The sequence below is a fragment of the Rutilus rutilus genome, assembly GCF_951802725.1.
Source record: "Rutilus rutilus genome assembly, chromosome: 7".
In the NCBI taxonomy this organism is placed as follows: Eukaryota; Metazoa; Chordata; class Actinopteri; order Cypriniformes; family Leuciscidae; genus Rutilus; species Rutilus rutilus.
The window spans coordinates 14,907,385-14,928,093 of record NC_140221.1 but is presented as its reverse complement, the minus strand read 5'-3'; the positions used below and the strand labels follow the sequence as shown (position 1 = coordinate 14,928,093).

At 41.2% G+C, this 20,709-nt stretch overlaps 1 protein-coding gene across 3 annotated transcripts in view; it reads left to right on the top strand.

Moving 5' to 3' along the window:
* gpsm1a (G protein signaling modulator 1a) overlaps positions 1 to 20,683 on the top strand; it is a 28,687-nt gene extending 8,004 nt beyond the window's left edge. The window contains exons 1-3 of one of the 3 annotated variants that reach the window (XM_084415119.1): positions 18,421 to 18,721; positions 19,359 to 19,689; positions 19,807 to 20,683. In XM_084415119.1, the coding sequence (XP_084271245.1) occupies positions 19,378 to 19,689; positions 19,807 to 19,992 (498 nt within the window). In that variant the 5' untranslated portion in view covers positions 18,421 to 18,721; positions 19,359 to 19,377 and the 3' untranslated portion in view covers positions 19,993 to 20,683. Of the gene's footprint in view, positions 1 to 18,420; positions 18,722 to 19,309; positions 19,690 to 19,806 lie in introns of those variants that run through there. The other 2 variants (XM_084415118.1, XM_084415120.1) reach the window with 2 other exon arrangements.
* The last annotated feature ends 26 nt before the right edge of the window (positions 20,684 to 20,709 follow it).

The following is a 20,709-nucleotide window of genomic DNA, read 5'->3' as shown; positions in this document are numbered from 1 at the left end:
TATTGCTGCTGGGTGATTTCAACTTTCATGTTTGCTGTGCTTCCAAACCATATTCTACTGAATTTCTAAATCTGATTGAGTCTATTGACTTTACTCAGTGGGTTTCTGGTCCAACACGTATCCATGGCCACACCCTTGATCTGATTTTAACCCATGGTTTCTCTATTTCAAACATAGAAATCAGCAGCGCATCTTTCTCTGACCACAGGCCTGTACTCTTTACTGTCCCTCTCACTGGACGTATACTCAGAAATCCACCGCTGGCACGTTTAACTCGCTGTCTTACTCAACGTTCTAGTGAAGAATTTTCTGCAGCCTACCATGATGTACGTAACTGTTTGGAGTCTGACTCTACTCTGCATAACCTGGATGCTGATGCACATCTTAATCTTTTTAATTCCACCTGCACTGATATTATGAATTCTATTGCGCCCTTGAAGTACAAAAATCACAAGCCTGCACCAGTGCCCTGGCACACTAACACTACACGTACCCTTAGACGGGTATGTAGACAGGCTGGATAAAAAATACATGCTCTGGTATGTAGAGCGCCAATGGAAAAAGGACCGTTTGCAGATTTCTTATGAAATGGTGAAAAACTCTTACAAGGTGTTTCAGAAAGCTGCAAAGTTCTCTTTTCTACTATTAACTTTTAAATCCTTCTGTGCATTCCATTTTAGAGCCCTCTACTGCTCTCTGTGACAACTTTGGGAAGTTTTTTGTTGATAAGATCACAACTTTAAGGTCTCAGCTGTCTAACTCTGTATATACTATGCATGATGTCCCATTATGTTCTTCCATCTGATCTGAGTTTGAGCCGATTGATCTGGACTCATGTAATGAAATTGTTGGACACCTAAAACCTACTATCTGTCCTCAGGATATTATTCCACCTTTTTTCCTGAGACAAATTATGGACACAGTTGGTCCAGGCCTGTTACTTGTAATTAACAAATGCCTGTCTACTGGTTCCTTCCCTAACAGTCTTAAAGTTGCTGTGGTGACGCCATATCTTAAAAAAACTAATTTGGACGAAAATAAAACTGAAATAATTCTATTTGGGCCCAAGGAAAACTGTGTGTTTGATGTTGACCGTGGTTCTCTTGCCCCATATGAGACTCAATGTGCTAGAAATCTGGACTTTCTGTTTGATCATAACCTAAAATTTGAGAAACAGATCAGTACTGTTGTAAAATCATGCTTTTTTCACCTTCGCCAACTCTCTAAAGTGAAACCTTTTTTAACTCAGAGTAATTTCCAAACAGTGATTCATGCTTTTGTAACATCTCGACTAGACTACTGTAATTCACTTTATTTTGGTGTCTCTCAGTCTTCCCTCTCCCGTCTACAGCTGGTGCAAAATGCAGCTGCTAGACTCCTCACTGGAACCCGCAAGTATGAGTCGATCACTCCGATCCAAACTGCACTGGCTACCTGTAAAATTTAGAATTGATTTAAAAATTGTATTATTTGTTTATAAAGCCCTGAACAAATTGGCCCCTCAGAACCTGACCGATCTACTTTGTCCGTACACTCCTTCTAGAACCCTGAGATCCAGTGATCACTGTCTACTCATTGTGCCTAGATCCAGACTTAAAAAACGAGGCAATCGCGCTTTTGCGACTGCAGGCCCAAAACTTTGGAACAGTCTACCTCTCTACATTAGATTAGCTCCCTCTGTTTCCACCTTCAAATCTTCTTTAAAGACTTATTTATTTTCTTTGGCTTTTAATATTCCTTGATTCAGATACGATTATTGCTTATTTATTGTTTTGTGTTACTTTTTTGGTTGTTTTATTTAATTTTTTTATTTTTTTTATTATCATTATTATTATTATTATTATTATTATTTCCTTCTGTTCTGTACAGCACTTTGGTCAGCCTTGGTTGTTTTTAAATGTGCTTTATAAATAAATATTGTATTGTATTGTATTGTATTGTATTGTATTGTATTGTATTGTACCAACTAAAACTTTAAAATGGCAGGACTCTGATTGAATCCAGAACAGCACAGTGGTGGAGTCTGTCCAAAGAACTGTGTGGCGATCTGGCTTTACGTGGAAGATGGTGAATGACAGCTGGAACATTGCTGGCCCATTGTCTCATTTCAAAGCCTCCTTCAGCTAACAGTTTCCTCAGCTTGTCAACCAATTGCTTAGCCTCCTCTGGTGATGACAAGCTCTGCAAGCAATTGTCAACGTAGAAGCATCATTCTATTGAGAACCTCACATCTTCGTTGGATTGGCTATGTTCTCTCAGATGCCATTGTAAGGCAGAGGTAGCACATCAGGGGCTGCAGGTTGTCCCGAATGGCAGAACTTGCCATTCATAGACAGAAGTGGTGTTTCTTCTGGAAGAAGGCGGACCTGATGAAATATGTCACTGCATGCTCATGGAATCCGAGTAAGACCCCAAGAAGTGATGAAGCCAAGGTGGGGCCAGCGATGGGCGAATCATTTAGATTGAGGCCATTGATCTAAAAGGAGCAATCAAACACAATTATTTTCATTGTGGTGCACCATGTGGTGTGGAATGAACCAGGATTCCCCATATCTTTCCATTTCTTTTGGAATGAGCTTTCTGATAGCTCTGGACTTAACCAATTTTTAGATTTCCAAGGAATAAGCTTCAGCTTGTTTGGCAAGTTTGCTCACAGTACTTCGTAGGCGTGGCATGACAGCTTCCATAGTGGCATGAAGATTGTCCCTTCCATAAGGGCATTTCACACTTACGTATCAAGGGTGTTGCATAGCAGTGTATTCCATCCACCTCTACACAAACTGTCTTCAGTAGCTTAATGGCCTTTTTGTTCTGCTTGGATCTTGTGCACTCCTTTTCATTCTGAAATGGCAAAACATCCACTTGCCATAGCCTTTCAACATTCTTGAACAGTTCTGTGGTGCTGAGGGGAATGGATATGTGGAGAGACAGTTTTGGCTTAAGTTTCTGCTCCAACAGGTTAGTAGGGCCCTGGAGTGTCCATCCTAATTTGGTTCTTAATACAGCTGGACCCCCAGGTGGATCAAGTCTTACTGACTCGTTTGGTGAGATTATGTGGGTATGATCTGCACCAACAAGGACAAGAGGGTTTGCCTTTTCAAAGTACTGCAGTGGTAGTCCAACCAAGTGTTTGTATTGCTTCTGCCACTTGGGATTTGGGTAAGAGTGATCAACGAGATCAAGCTCTGGATATGTAAATCCAGATATGGATATCTGGATATGAGATACCGCTTCTTCGAATTGGAGTATGGAGAAATGTAGAATGAGACTGAAGCTCCATCAAGGGTTTGCACATCATGACAGATTGTTCTCAGAACTATGCTTTTTTGAGTCGAAGCAGTAGGAGCACTCTAATAACTTTGAGTAAGACTGTATTACTGCTGACTGGTTTGTTTAGGTACAATGTCTGTGTCGCTGCTGAGCTGAGGCAAGCCTCTGTTTTGGATGCCTCTATGACAGGCCTCTCATTTACCTCATGGAGGATTCGTAGATGCTTTTTCTGACAAAGCAGACATGGTTTCTTTAGACCAACCCTTACGAAAAAGATGTATACTTCAAGTTAAATTTATATTACTGCGGTAATGTATACTTAAGTAATGTTCAAGTATATTTTAAGTATTCATTATGTAGTGAGTATACTAATGTCAATATGTACTAGTAGTAAACTTGTAAGTGTACTATTTTAATACTGCTTGGGACTAAATTGGCCCACTTTTAGTATATAAAAGTATATGTTTAAGTGTATTATAAGTGTAACAGTAGTAAACTTTAAGTGCACAACTAGTTCATAATTACGTTTCTCATTTGTACTGCAAGTGAACTTATCTAGTAGTTCACTATTTTAATGTAGCAACTTTGAAGTATACTCTCAGTAAACTACTAGTTTGGTAGTTTTATACTACAAGTTTTCTTTAAGTGAACTTAAGATCATACTTATAGTTTACTATTTATATATTATTTTTGCTCTTTTAGTGTACTCTCAGTAAACTACTAGTTTAGTAGTTTTATACTGCAAGTATACTTGCAAGTTTTCTTTTAGTTTACTCTCAGTAAACTAGTTTTCTTTAAGTGAACTTAACATTATACTTATAGTTATGTATATATAATTTTTGCACTTGTAGTAGGCCTATACTAGCTATGTTCAAATGTAATTTTTTATACTTGCATTTTAACATTTTAAACAAAAAAGATAAGAAAATAACATTTTTGTCAAAGACTACGCCTTAATCAGATTCAGAACGATGATCAAAACACAGATGGAGTAGATCGAGTCCAACACCCCCAAAGCTTCACAGTCGTTTTCTCTTCATGGGTTACGCTTCATTTCATTTGGTAATATTAAGCAGTTTTGATTTACAAGCTGTTTAATGTTTGATGATCATGTTATTTTACATTTGAGTGAGCAATCTTCTATCACTTGTTTCAGCTTCTTCTTCTCCTGTGTTTTGATCCGGAGATTCTGTACTAGAAGATGTGTCATAGCACCCCCTACCGTATACCAGTGAAAACATGGATAGCTTGAAAATTCAGTCAATGGTGAGGAAAGAGTAAAGTAGAATTAAAGTAAATTCCTATACACTACCAGTGGACTAGCCTATACAAAAATTCAGATACGCAGAATTAGAAACATATCTGTTTTATATCAATATTTTAATCAATATTTTCAAACAATGTAAGATTCATAAGACTGTATATGAAAAACTATTTTAAAAAAGTATATTTAATAGGCTACTTGATCAAAAGAGTTTACACAACTACAAGCCAAGTATACTTTGAATAGTTAATTATACTTTTAAGTATATCTCATTCAAAGATTGAGTACAAGTAGGCTACAGGCCAAATATACTTGGACTTTTCTCTCATTATAAGTCAAGTACACTTACAGTGAGGAAAATAAGTATTTGAACACCCTGCTATTTTGCAAGTTCTCCCACTTAGAAATCATGGAGGGGTCTGAAATTGTCATCGTAGGTGCATGTCCACTGTGAGAGACATAATCTAAAAAAAAAAAAAAAATCCAGAAATCACAATGTATGATTTTTTAACTATTTATTTGTATGATACAGCTGCAAATAAGTATTTGAACACCTGAGAAAATCAATGTTAATATTTGGTACAGTAGCCTTTGTTTGCAATTACAGAGGTCAATCGTTTCCTGTAGTTTTTCACCAGGTTTGCACACACTGCAGGAGGGATTTTGGCCCACTCCTCCACACAGATCTTCTCTAGATCAGTCAGGTTTCTGGGCTGTCGCTGAGAAACACGGAGTTTGAGCTCCCTCCAAAGATTCTCTATTGGGTTTAGGTCTGGAGACTGGCTAGGCCACGCCAGAACCTTGATATGCTTCTTACAGAGCCACTCCTTGGTTATCCTGGCTGTGTGCTTCGGGTCATTGTCATGTTGGAAGACCCAGCCTCGACCCATCTTCAATGCTCTAACTGAGGGAAGGAGGTTGTTCCCCAAAATCTCGCAATACATGGCCCCGGTCATCCTCTCCTTAATACAGTGTAGTCGCCCTGTCCCATGTGCAGAAAAACACCCCCAAAGCATGATGCTACCACCCCCATGCTTCACAGTAGGGATGGTGTTCTTGGGATGGTACTCATCATTCTTCTTCCTCCAAACACGTTTAGTGGAATTATGACCAAAAAGTTCTATTTTGGTCTCATCTGACCACATGACTTTCTCCCATGACTCCTCTGGATCATCCAAATGGTCATTGGCAAACTTAAGACGGGCCTTGACATGTGCTGGTTTAAGCAGGGGAACCTTCCGTGCCATGCATGATTTCAAACCATGACGTCTTAGTGTATTACCAACAGTAACCTTGGAAACGGTGGTCCCAGCTCTTTTCAGGTCATTGACCAGCTCCTCCCGTGTAGTTCTGGGCTGATTTCTCACCTTTCTTAGGATCATTGAGACCCCACGAGGTGAGATCTTGCATGGAGCCCCAGTCCGAGGGAGATTGACAGTCATGTTTAGCTTCTTCCATTTTCTAATGATTGCTCCAACAGTGGACCTTTTTTCACCAAGCTGCTTGGCAATTTCCCCGTAGCCCTTTCCAGCCTTGTGGAGGTGTACAATTTTGTCTCTAGTGTCTTTGGACAGCTCTTTGGTCTTGGCCATATTAGTAGTTGGATTCTTACTGATTGTATGGGGTGGACAGATGTCTTTATACAGCTAACGACCTCAAACAGGTGCATCTAATTTAGGATAATAAATGGAGTGGAGGTGGACATTTTAAAGGCAGACTAACAGGTCTTTGAGGGTCAGAATTCTAGCTGATAGACAGGTGTTCAAATACTTATTTGCAGCTGTATCATACAAATAAATAGTTAAAAAATCATATTTTTTAATAATGTGATTTCTGGATTTTTTTTTTTAGATTATGTCTCTCACAGTGGACATGCACCTACGATGACAATTTCAGACCCCTCCATGTTTTCCAAGTGGGAGAACTTGCAAAATAGCAGGGTGTTCAAATACTTATTTTCCTCACTGTAAGTGTAATTAAATATATTTCTGAGAAGTACATAAAGTATATTTTTGAGAAGTATATAAAATGTAGACTGAAAGTATGCTTTCTTCTTTTTAGTTGAAAAGAAGTATACTAATAGAGCACTTGAATAAACTTATTTTTCGTAAGGGAATTATTATCACTGTGTACAAGATCAGGTTCAGTTCCATGCTTATTTTATTTACTCTATAAGCTATTCCACCCGAAAGCTTGTTACTATATAAACTTGAACATGTTAGTTTATAAGACAGTGTGTAATATTATGTTTTAAAAAAAAGTATTTAATAAGCTCGATCAAAATAGTAAACACAAGTACAAGCCAATAATACTTAGAATACTTAATTATACTTTTAAGTATATCTCGATCAACAAGTATAGGCCAAATATACTTAGACTTATAAGTCAAGTATACTTAAGTGGAATTTGAAGTATATTTCTGAGAAGTACATAAAGTATATTTCTGAGAAGTACATAAAAAGTAGACTGAAAGTATACTTTCTTATTTTTAGTTTAAAAGAAGTATACTAATAGAACACTTGAATAAACTTCTTTTTCATAAGGGAAAGTGGGCAGCCTCATGAGCAAGGCCACAACGCCAGCATCTCCTACTGGTGCGTATCCACTCAAAGAGCTGATCTTTAGTGAGTCCCTCCAGGCCGATGTAACATGTCGCAGAGAAAATCAGCCCGTCTTTCAGGTGGCAGCTTACTGAGGAGGCGTGCAACATGCAACCCACACTGAAACTCAATGCTCCTCGCCTGGCCTAATGTCTTTAGCAGATCAACTAGAGACTGCACTTGAAGGGAGAACTTAAATGCTAATGGATCATTGTGGCTTATATCACGAGAATCAAGAATAGTAGAAATTCTTCTTAATGGTGAGGCTGACCGAAACGTTCATTGAGGGTCATTGGATTCTGACCTTAGCTGTCGATTCGGACATTGTGGTTATGACTGGCGGGAAGAGTTGGAAATGCACTGCTGTAGAAGGTTTTGGAGGGCACGATGTTCATCCCTGACAGTCAGCCTCAAAGCGGGAGAAAAAAACAGGTAAACTGTGTGCTCTTCTAGGTTTTGAACCGGATACTCCCATGTGTGATGAAGAGTAATCATCATCAGATGACTCCACTTCTTGTTCTCTCGTACTAACTGGTGACGCTGATTTATGAAGGCACGGGAAATCCACCTCATAATCTTGTAAATAGGCTGGATGGTGCTTTGGGCGAACTGAAGGGTTTACTGGTGCAGAAGTGGCTGACATCTTAATCCAGGGAAGTGAACTCCGGCTCGAAGGACCATTTGTGAGACTTGGAATTGGAAATTAGAATTGATCTCTTAAGGACTGTTGGATAAGAAACACTCGCCCTGCTGGGCCTGTCAGAACCCAGGAACTTGCTTTGATGACTTTACTGATGCATGAAATATGTTTGTGTGGTCTGTACAAAAGATAAATAACAATTACAATAAGTAAATACAGACTTCAGATCCAATTATTTAACAATCCAATATAACAAACAATAATACAATCAGTGTGGAATATTACTTGCAAGAAGTGTGAAATACTCTAGCTCAGGGGTTTTCAAATTGGGTGAATGTGAGCCTCCCCTTAGAGTAGGTAAGGACAGCCGAGCCCCCCCTTCCCCAAAATCCCGTCCGCCTGCCCTAACCCACACACGCCTCTGCAGTAAATGCCATCTTTTGTGTGTTCCAGGCAATGATGAGTTTCAATAACAACTGATAAAATGTAAATATTATTTTATTTCCACAACTTTCTTAAAAGTGCATTCATAAACGATCATTTCCAACTTCATGCAGGCCTAATTGAGGCTACTTTTAAAATCACTGAACATCAGTAGGCCTAACCACAAGTCAACAAAACATGCTTAACATGTGCAATCGGCGCCAAAGCTACCGCCGACGACACCTGACGGCTGAAATCGGCATGGTGTGTCTGGGCTTTAAGAGCACATTTGAAGGAAATGCACATCATCTTGAAGAAAATCAGCAGTGGTGGAAAGAGTACTGAAAAACATACTCAAGTAAAAGTACATTCCAAAAAATGTAGTGTGAGTAGAGTAAAAAGTACTTGTCCAAAAAACTACTTGAGTAAGAGTAAAAAAGTAGCTTTTTTAAAAGTACTCATGAGTAGTGAGTAGTGAGTACTGAGCTGTGGATTCTACCCCCTTATAATAAACACTGTGCACTACAATTTATAAATTAAAAAAAATAGCACTTACTGTAATTCACATTATATTTTGTTCTTTGTCAGAAAGATTGAAGAATATCTATCATCCATCTTTTTAAAATGCATCAAATCAGTACACTCATCACCATTTAAATCATATTACAGTATTTAAAAAAAAAAAAAAAAAAAAAACATTTAAAATTAGGCGAAAGGCCACTGAGCCTGAGCATGCTATTGTTGCACATAAAATATCATTATTCATAACTGTGCAAAGAATTCAAAAACCTTTAGAAACTCATATGATAGTTCAGCATCACACACCATGAGATGGGTTAAATAGAGAGATTTAAAAAATACCCAATTTCTCTCCAAAACAGTACCAGTTTTAGTGTTTTGATAAATGAAAATCACATTACCTCACCTAATGCACTGAAGAAGCCTAAAATAGTAGGCTAACACTAATTACACTGTAATTCCATGCTATTAAATATGTTACAATTTAAACGTAAATGCACATTGTTCTATAAGGGTGGCATCATCCCTTACATTTTACACGGCTACATTTACTCACATTGTAATGCTGAAGTGCACGCAAGTGCACTTGCTAAACGAAGACGGATTGTATGAAATGGATCAATAAAAAAAACGAGCTGTATATAGTTTATTAACGAGCTGTAGTCACGCACTGACAGAAATGCAGTTCAAGTTAACGCCATGGTTCATAAGGTGCACTGATACTGAATCTGGCTGCATGACGAGCGCGAGACGCGGCAGTGCACAGATCGTGACGCGCGTCTCTCTATAATGAGATTGTGAAGTAAATGGGAGCGGGAATTCGCCGCATTATGAACTCGTCACGCAATACTACGTGGGAACGGATTGCGAAAGCGTGGGCACGGTTTATGAATTTGTGGGTACAGATTGCAAAAACTGAAGGCACGGTTAACAATGAGAGCGCGGATTAGAAACTCGTGGGTACGGTTTGAGAATTCGTGAGTACTGTTTATAAACTGAGTGGACGGATTGCAAAACCGTCGCCACGGATCGTTTTTTTACTCACACAGACAGGTGACTTCCCGGGCTCCGTATCCTCCCTTAATACTGACTTCTGTTGACTTGGGACAAACGACGCATTTTAAAGCTAATACTCGCGTCGCACACACACTTACCGATATCAATAGAGCTGCATACATAGATATCATATAAAGGCTAGATGTCTCGTCCGCGCTGCTGGCCAATGGAGCTCGACATCCGCACACGGCGGCCATCTTAAGACAGGATGCTCGTTCACTCATAACATGGTGCATGTACTTTTAAATAACCATAACTTGCTCAATTTTATACCGATTTTCAAACGGTTTGGTTTGTTATAAACGTCAGAGATGTAGCTATTATACTGCATACATATGAATAATTATGTTCAAAATGTTTAAGCATTCAGAATTATAGCCACGTTAATAACGTTTGTAAGAAACCAAACCGTTTGTAAATCCGTCCAGATTTCAGCGAGATAAGAGGATTTGTGTGCGTGCTGCTCACTCACCTTAATTCACAGAGTCCTGTCCTAAGATGGCCGCCGGTGATGCCGGAAGTGACTCCGCCTTAAGACATCTAGCCTTTATATGATATCTATGGCTGCATACAGTTATTTTTTCTTTGCGTGTCGCGCCTCCCCTGTGGCTCTTTGGCGCCCCCCAGGGGAGGCGCGCCTCACCTATTGAAAACCGCTGCTCTAGCTCCATGATTAGCCATATTAGCATCTGGATAAACCATTTAACTATAATCTCCATCAACTCACACTACTTGCAATTTACTACAGACATCTAAAACAATTAACAACAATCTATCGCAACATAAAATATGACAGCAGTATAATCAAAGTAATCGAATAATCTGACGGCAGATGTGTATTGGCGCTTTTCCACTGCTTGGTACCGTTTGGTACGGCTCACTTTGGCACTTTTCCACTGCATGGTACGGCTCTGTATGGCTCGCTTTAAATGGTACCACCTCTGTTGAGGTTCCAAGCGTCCCGTACCGATACTAAAAGGTGACATGAAAACACTACAGATCACTAATTGGTCAGAGAGAATCGTCACTACCAGCGTAATTGAATTTGCAACATGAGACACCAAACACGCTAGATTTAAATAGTCAGCAACAGCCACCGCAGTATTATTTGTTAGTAAAAAATTTATTAAACGACTAGCTTGAGAAAAAAAAAAAAAACGTGAAAAAATAAATGGCTGAATCGTGGTGACTGGTCAGTAAACGAGGTGCAGACGTTCCTCTCGTTGGTACCAAGGAGCAGATCCAGCGAGAGCTGTATATTGCGACCAGGAATGAAAATGTTTTTCAGTAACTTTAACGAGCAGTCTTAATCCCACCCACTATGAAGTGGTACTAAACTGCAGTGGAAAAGCAAACCGTGTCGAGCCGAGCCGTGCCGAGCCAAATCGTACTATGCAGTGGAAAAGCAAAGCCAGCCGCGCCAAGCCGTAGGGCCTACCATGCAGTGGAAAAGCACCATATATGAACGTGCATGCAACGAGCGCTAGTTAAACACGATTACACGCTTGAATTTAGTTACAATATTCGAGTGTGTGATCGTGTTTAACTAGCGCTCGTTACATGCACGTTCATATAGGCTACACATCTGCAATCATATGAACAATTATATGCAAGATTATAAAATTGTGTTTTGTGGGGCTTAAAGAGGAAAGTAGGGGTAAGAGAGGGTGAAAATGATTGGGATGCTTTTGATTAGTATTTTTCCTAACCAGGCTGATTAATTTAGCTTGAGATGAAATAAAACCATTTTAACACTAAAACAACATGATTTGTCTGGCAGAACTTCAGTGATATAAAAGGCATCTAATTAGAGAGAACCCAGGTGCACGAGTGCAGGCATCCTGCTTGCAGTCATGCTGGGTGCCTCAACAAACGTGTGTTCTTGCCCTTACAGCCTATTCAATATTAGCACTGAATCTATTTTCATAGTAAGCCAAGTCATTTTGCCTTTCTAATGTTTGATACATTAACTGAGCATGCTCTCAAATAGATTGTGTGAGGCACTTATTTGCACAATGCTGCAACACATATGCTGTATCACATATTGTGTGCAAACAGGAAAGTTTATCTATGATACATTTATGTATGAATGGAGAGTGATAGCTGAATGGACAGGTGTGACTTAATGGCTTTGACAAAAGTTGATGGATTTTCTATTTGGCAGAGCACTTACCTAATGGAGGGTTGAAAAGCTTCCTTATGGCAGTGCATTTACAAAGAAGGGTGATGTTTGCTCTCACTCCAGCAGTGCATCTAAAGACCGTAAAGACCTTGTTGGCTTAAAAGCAACATGAGGTTTCACAAATATTCATTTAATGAGAGCCAAACCACAGGAAGAGCGTTTTTAAATGTCCAGGTCTCACTTAACCCATACAGAACATCTACATCAAAAATGTTATATGTATAACAGACACACACACATACACACACACACACACACACACACACACACACACACATACATACAGTATATATTTGTCAAACGATTTTAGGTTTTTAGATTTTCAGGTATATGTCTGACAGTAGTATTCAGGTAAGAAATACTACAGAAATTGAATATGAATGAACATAATATAGGTTCCCTTTCTGTCGGTCACTTCAACGAAACCTACGAAAAACCTACGAAAAACCTGTGTCGAAACCTACATATGGGATTGGGCTGTGCCCACCCTGAAGCAGTGTTTGTGGGTGGCTCATGCTCTCACTCTCATGTCTTTAAAAGACAGAGAGCCTCCACAGCTGCTTCCCGTCCTGGTCCTTCTACCTCCGGGTACTAGGCGTTGGCGGCGAGCACTGAGGACGATCTGGGGGGCGAAATAGCAGTGCTTTCGCCAGGTCCCCGCAAACATCCAATTCCCCAGCATGCTCAGTTCCTCCGGTTGAATTCCTGGATGCGTTTCCCCCAGTGAGCCTCATCATACAGACTATGTGCAAGTTAAGGGAGGATGAGGAACAAGTCCTTGTTGCACCTTACTGGCCCAACTAGACTTGGTTCACAGAGCTTGCGCTAATGGAGTCGGCCCCTCCCTGGTGATTCTCCCTGAGGAATGGCCTTCTTTCTCAGGAGCAGGGCACAATATGACACCCACGCCCAGACTTCTGGAACCTCCACATCTGGTCCCTGGATGGGACGAGGAGGAACTCAGGGGACTATCACCAGCAGTGATAGATACCATCTCTCAGGCTTGAGCTGAGAGTTCTACGCCCTGAAGTGGCACATATTCACTGCATGGTGTTCCTCCGGAGGTGAGGACCCATGAAGATGTGGCCTCGGGTCAGTGCTTTTCTTCCTACAGCAGGGCCTTGAGAGACACCTGTCTGCCTCCACTTTGAAAGTGTACGTGGCTGCAATAGCAGCTTACCACAACACTGTGGATGGCAGGTCTTTAGGAAAGCACAACCTGATAGTTAGGTTCCTGAGAGGCACTCGGAGGTTGAATCCCCCGAGACCACACCTCATCCCCTCTTGGGATCTTTCTCTTGTCCTGCAGCCCCTGCAGAAAGTTGTAATCAGTGGAGCTTAGTGCCCTCTTTATGAAGATGGTCCTCCTGATTGCGCTCACATCGCTAAAGAGGGTGGGGGACCTACAAGCCCTCTCAATTAGTGATTTGTGCCTGGAATTCGGGCCGGCCTACTCTCACTGAGACCCCGGCCTGGATATAGGCCCAAAGTTCCCACTACTCCCTTGAGGGACCAAGTGGGGAACCTGCAAGCGTTCCCTCCTGATGATTGTAACCCAGCCTTGTCCCTGTTGTGTGCGCTTTCCGCATATATCTGGACCGAACACAGAGTTTCAGACAATCTGAATAGCTCTTTGTCTGCTTTGGAGGATAGCAGAAGGGGAAGGAGAATAGCCCAATGGATTGTGGAAGTCATTCTCCAGGCGTATCAGGCCCAAAGTGTGTTGTGCCCTCTGGGAGTCAGAGCTCATTCCACTCGCAGTGTCGCTGCCACTTCGGCCTTGGCACACGGTGCTTCGCTTGCAGACATATGCAGAGCTGCGGGCTGGGCTACACCCAACACCTTCGTGAGATTTTATCATCTCTGAATGGAGCCAGTTTTGTCTTGAGGTTTTTGGTGATACCAGGTAAGTCTCGACAAACTGGCTGGGAGTAGTGCTTGCATTAGCGCCTTTCCCCTCTCAGAGGTGATAACGTGCGCTCTTCTAGTACCCTTGCGAAAGTTGTATTTGGCGGAGGTAGGTCTCTGGTTATCTTACTGACAGGCCATTGGGCTCTGGGAAGTTGAGAGTCTGCAATCAATACAACCTGATTGACTGCCAAGTTTGGTGTGATGTTCTGCCATTTCTGTCAAAGCTGAAGACTGGCACTGTGTTTTCTGAGGAACTGGGTCCAGAAGACTTGGCTATGTCTGAATCGACGTCTCTCCTTGCTATGAAGTGTCTGAGGGCCAACAAAAAGGAATCTGCATCCATGCTGCATAACAAGTCGAGATCTACGCATCTTGTAGTGATACATTTAAATATTATCTCTTTTCTTGCCGTCTGCCAATTCTGCCAACGTAGGGACCAAAACAATTAACTCCTGTGGACCAGACGGACAGCCGGCAGGTCTGCCATTTTGGGTACAATAGGTTTGCTGCGCCACTTTCATGCATTCAGCGCATTGTCTTTGGTGTCCCTTGGCGGCCTGATTCCCTCAGAGAATCCAGTAGGTTTGTCTAAACTCTGCAAAGATTCTCTCTGGTCCTGCATGCATCAGGCGGTTATCAAAGTCTTGAATTAAGAGTTTTTTAATGGGGTGTTCTGGCACCAATACAATAGGGTGAAGTGCATCCTCTGGTAGGATTGCAGTTTTGCGTAATTACCACCCACTTGAATCATATTAAGATCAGGATTCCACATGGGATCAAGGGTACTTAAAATAGTGGTCAAAAGTCAAGTTTGAGCTCAAGATTTTTTTATGTATATAATTTCCATTACTAAAACATCTATTTGCCAGATTTCCAGTGTCCTACCTATAATTAATTTGGCGGGACAACTAAAAATCTTTAAAGTCGATTTTTCAGTTCCACACTCCAGCGACTTAAGGTCTTTTGCCTTTGTAGGGCAGCGTAGTGGACCGGTTCTCGAAGGCAGCTCAATTCATCCCCTTGCCCAAATTACCATCTGCCAAGGAGACAGCGGTTGCTGTAATAGATCACGTTTTTCGTTTACATGGCCTCCCGATGGATGTGGTCTCTGACAGGGGTCCCCAATTTGTTTCCAAATTTTGGAAAGAATTTTGTCGATTATTGGGGGCGAGTGTCAGTCTTTCTTCTGGTTTTCATCCTCAGAGCAACGGCCAGACCGAGCGTGCCAACCAAGACTTAGAGAGAGTATTGCAATGTTTGGTTTCTCAGAATCCTTCCTCCTGGTGCCAGAAACTCTCATGGGTTGAGTACGCACATAACTCATTACCAGTGTCATCCACGGGCCTATCTCCTTTTGAGTGTAGCGTAGGTTACCAGCCACCTATTTTTCCCAGTCTGGAATCCGAAGTCGGGGTCCCCTCCGCTCACGCATTCGCCCAGAGGTGCCACCGCACTTGGAGTAGAGCCTGCGAGACTGCTCGCTTCGCGAGAGAGCGCACGAAGGCTCAGGCCGATCGCCACCGGTCAAAGCCTCCCGTTTACGTCGTGGGTCAAAAAGTGTGGCTTTCCTCCAAGAATATTCCTCTCCTGCTAGGGACATACTGGATCACTCCCTTATCGATGATTACAATCGCCAGGTAGGCTCTCCTGGGAGTGCCAGGAGGCACTCTTAGGGGAGGGGGTACTGTCACGGTTCATCGATCCGTGTGTTCATTTTGTGTATCTGTTGGTTGTTGTGGGTGTGGGATCTGAGTGTGTTGTCTTGTTTGTTGCTTAGTAACTAGCTGATCATTTAATCAGCCCGCAGCTGCAGCTAGTTAATTCTGTTGTTAGCTGCCTATATCTAGCAGGAGTGATTATTGCCTGGTGTCGGTTCGTCACCCTTGTTTATGCTCTCTTACCCAGTTCCGGTGCCTGAGTTTCCTTACGGAGTTATTTCCTCGATCTCGTCTGTGTTCCCAGACTTCTGGAGATCGTTTGGAGTTCTCTGCATTCCAGTTCCCGTTTGGCATCCACACAGGATTATTCATATCACTCATCCTCTTCGGTGTATTTGTATCCTGGTCGCCCGCCTGCTATACGTGGTGTTTTGAGTATTATCATCTGTTCAACCTGCCTTCAATAAACTGTTTGCTTGCATTTGGGTCTACGACTCTCATTCTGACAGTTCATAAGCAGGAGATCTAGATGCAAAAGAAGTCTGTCTAGCACTGTCCATTCTGATTCAAAGCTCTCTCATCTCACTGCTTAAGGCTACGTCTACATTAATCTGGATACATTTGAAAACGGCGTTTTCGTTTATAAACGCTCTCCGTCCACACTAGCGTTTTCAGGCGTTTTCGGACGTTTCAGTGTGGATGAGAAACTTTTGAAAAACGCCTGAAAACGCTAAATTCACCTTACTGCGCATGCATAAAACCCCACAAAAGATCACTGATATGATTCAGATGGAAATAATAGTTATCGCGCAATTCTTCTGACAGGATAATTTTATTTAGTAAAATATCTCACCATTCACTGATGCGGTCCAGGTCGCGCGCAGTCACCATATGTTTGGTCTAAAACGCAACTGCTCTCATGTATTGCCGCAGGACAGCAAATGTGAGTAAATTCTGTCATCTTTGCAGGACTGTGATATGAAGAGTGTGCAATGTAGAATATTTTTAGCAACAGCGTGAAAGTGAATAGCACAACAGGCACAATACTGGTATAAACATGAATATGCGTCACATGACTAAATTTACGTCATCGTTTTTAAATACCACCGGTTTCACAGTCCACACTACAACGTGAAAATGGCGTTTTCAAATGTATCCACTTTGGAGTGCGTTTTCAAAAAAGCTTTGTTTTCATTAATAAAAACGCCGTTTCAGTGTGGACGGAAGGCCAAAACGGAGAGAAAAATATACGTTTTCAAACGAAAACGTATTAGTTAGACATGGCCTAAATCTCTCTACCGGGCCTCTAAGTGATTCAGCTTTTCACTTTCAAAGTCTCTGTCCCTAGGAGCAGGAGTAATATAGCCCCTATAAGGGTCCTGGCTTGCATGAGATATTCCTTGAGCACCATCTGCTGGTGAAGGATGGCCATGCCATGGAGGTGGATAATCAAGCACATAATCCTCCAATTAAGTGGGCACCTGCCGGGTACAACTTGGACATGGATCTGGCACATTGTTCTCCCCCGTAGTAATCTCTGGATGTAGCCATAGCGGAGCTGATGTCCCAATCCTGCTCGAAAGACCAACTTGTGGGATATTCTGCACAAATTTGGATGGTTAGAACTCAACTGGCCTAATTCTTCGGTTAGAAAGAACTGCAGCTACTCCAGAGTGATTGTGGCCGATCTAAAAGTTTATTAGGCCATAACATTGCAAGGCATAGACAGGTTTGCGTGGATATTCACATAAATGTGGTTTGGAGTTATTAATGCACAACAACACCACACAAGGAAAAACAAACTTTTAAGCAATAAACAAAGCCAGGAAACTCCTTATAACTCTGCAACTGGACGCTGCCGAAATGAAACTTTCTGCTCATTCACCAGACAAGTCTGAACAAGTTTGACTTGCGCATGCGTGTGGCAGGGAATTTTGTACAACACCAGTAATGTTTTTTTTTTTTCTCAGGCATGTTTATAAAAGCTCCTTAAATGCTCTAATTGAACTAAGGCGTAATCCTGGCTTAATCTAAGCCCTGTCTGTGAAACAAGAAATTGTTTATGACAATATTCCTTACAAACTTTCATTCCATATATATCTATCTATATCTATATACATATATATATATATATATATATATATATATATATATATATATATATATTCTGTCAGTGAACTGCCTACTATTGCACATGTCTGCACATGTGGTGGACCATAGTAGAGAGTAGCTGAGAGGTGCAGAACACTGATGATCTGGACTTGTTCTTGTAGCTGCCTGCTGGCTGGCACATGGAGCTGGACTGGAGGGAATCCCAAGAAAGACTGCTCTATCCCCTAGGGGAATTCTGAATAGAGTGGAATTCATCCATTCATTTCAGGCGAAGGGCCCCAGGCAATATTATGTTGCTTTGGTTTATCCCAGAATCATTGGTTATTGCCTCCTCCTTATGGTAGCTTCCAAGCAACCCCTCCTCCTTGTGCTCTGCTGACAGTGGCTCAGCATCGCTTGAAACAAAGACATGAAAATGACAGATACATCAGTAATCTTGGACACTGTATCCTGGTATAATTGTGCTCTAGTTTTCCTGACTGTGGAAAGAGAGAGGCAACTGATCCCCCAGGAGGCAATGAATGGAACTCAACAATGCAGGAATGCAAGCCAGTGTGTGTGTGTGTGTGTGTGTGTGTGTGTGTGTGTGTGTGCACCAGACAGTGTGTGTTTTTGTTGGTGTGCATATGTCTGTGTTTGAGTGAACAACAGGAGCGAGATTTGGAAGCCGATTTCCAGTTCCTATAGCAACCATGATGTAAGCGGAGAGGGGCAACTGCGCCCCATTTCTCTCTATCTCTCCCCCTCACTCTCCCTTTCTCTCCCTCTCCCCCTCGAAAAACAGACAGCCCTGCACATAGGAAACCTGGGTGTAGAAGATAGGGAACTCATCCTCATTCTTGCTGGAATATAAGGCATTTTTTCTTGAATTTATTTTCTTTTTATGTTAGAGAAGATTTGCACGCTGTTCAGTAACATGTACGTTTCAATCTTGGGAGAGAAAGGTCTGCTTGACATGTCTGCCAAGAAAATTATTCAGTGCCAGAGGCTGTGTCAATTGGTGTATGGCTGTTCTCAGATGAAGTCCCTGTAGAGAGCGCCTTTGTGAACTTTATTGGTTTTGGATTTTTTGAAAAGGATAAAACTGTAAGTCATTTTAAAACTTTGTCATATGTGAAATATGTCATATTTAAATACTGCATTTATAATAAAATATCTAAATTGTTCTTTGTGGTTACATGTTATATATTTTTTAAATCTGTTTTTTTTTTTATATATATATATATATATATATTTTATTATTATTTTTTGTTAGATTAAACTATTTAATATTATTCTTTTGTGCAACTTCTAACACCTGGAACAAACTGAAATAAAATTAGTTTTTAATTTAAATTGTTCACTCCAACTTTGCTGGACTGCAGCTTATTCAGCATGCTAACTCTAAAATAAGTTAATATCCCAGACCTATTTCACACATTAGAGAACAAATTTTTCAGAAATTGAGAAAAAGTTGATACGTTTAAACATGTGTCTCATAATCTCAGTGTAGTTTTTAGTATATATTTACATCATTTTGGGTAAACCTCAAACGTAACCACACTTGCTGAAATGGTTACTGACATTTTGATCAAGTTTATCGTGTTGTGAGATTGGTCCCCATGTGCTTCAAAATAAGAGATTTTTAGTCATTTCATTAAATGTTTCATCTTTTGCTCTGTATTCTTTTTTAAGGGTAAGTCCCAGTCACCTCTAATGAGGTCTGCCCTTTCACTGTGCTTAGAGACCCCAGAAGCAGCGGCATGGAGAACCGGCGCTGCCAGCTCCCTCAACAGCCCAATGCCCAGGCCCAAGCGGCCTCGACTGGGCCCCAGTCCTCCATGCCTCAGTCCCCTTTACTGTCAGGAGCCTCCTCCCTCATCTCACTTACCCAGACAGAGGAGTTCTTTGACCTGATAGCCAGTTCCCAGAGCCGCAGACTGGATGACCAGAGAGCCAGTATAGGGGACCGACTGGGCATCAGGATAGCACAGAACAATGTGGAACACTTGTGTGAGGCATGTAGTTCACGCGAACCTAGTGACGAGTTTTTCAACATGCTCATAAAGTATCAGGTAACGATATTGAAATTAAATAACAAATGCAAGATGTACAAATGTGGTTTACACTTACATTCCTCAGAATTCCTCTGTTTGCATGTTGTGAACTTTATCACCTCTTCCCTCCTCCAGTCCTCCAGAATCAATGATCAGAGGTGCTCTTTGCCCCCAGCGCCAGACCCAGATGAAGATTTCTTCAGCCTAATTCAGAGAGTGCAATCCAAACGCATGGATGAACAACGGGTTTCTTTTCACTCTGATGAAAAGGATGAAACAGACTTAAATCATAAGTCCAAAACCTCTGAGGGCTCAAGCTAGAGACTGTGGCATTTCTGATGTGACTTCCACAAAATTCTTCTGCAAACTCTGACTCTCTGGCTGCACATTTTGTGAGATCTTCCACGGATGGGGTTAGTTGGGAGTAATATAGATTTATTTTAATTAGTAGGCTGTTGAATTTTTTCATATTTTTGCAGTCAATTTACCCTAAGGTCATGGTGAGTCCAAATGTGGCCTCAAGATGTGATTCAAAGGGAATGGAAACACTCACCTGTTTGTATGTTCCAATAATTGTTCTTTCACAAAAATGTTTGTGCAGATTTCAAGTAAAACAACACCATGGAAAATGATTAACACACTGATGCTTTCCAAGGATAATATTACTAACTACTGTCAGACAACACAATATAGATCGGTGTGACAAACAACGGCAGCGCATAATCCTCAAGCAGGTGTGTGTTCATTTAACTCAAGTGGAAAGTGAGTTTCAGCATACACTGAATATGAATTTACTGATTCCCAACAGATGGGAGCAATTGCATTGAAGTTATATGGCTCATGTATCAGTTCATTTGGTGGTAAGTAATATAAATAATACTAATAGTAATAGATTTCCTTTAGAATATTTAAGACAGGCTAAATCCATCTTTAATATTAAAAAGTGCATAGTCTGTGAAAAGTGGATAGACTAATTTTAAGGTGCACTGTTTAACATGGATTTTTGTTTCATTGGAATAAAAGTGATGTTTAAGTATG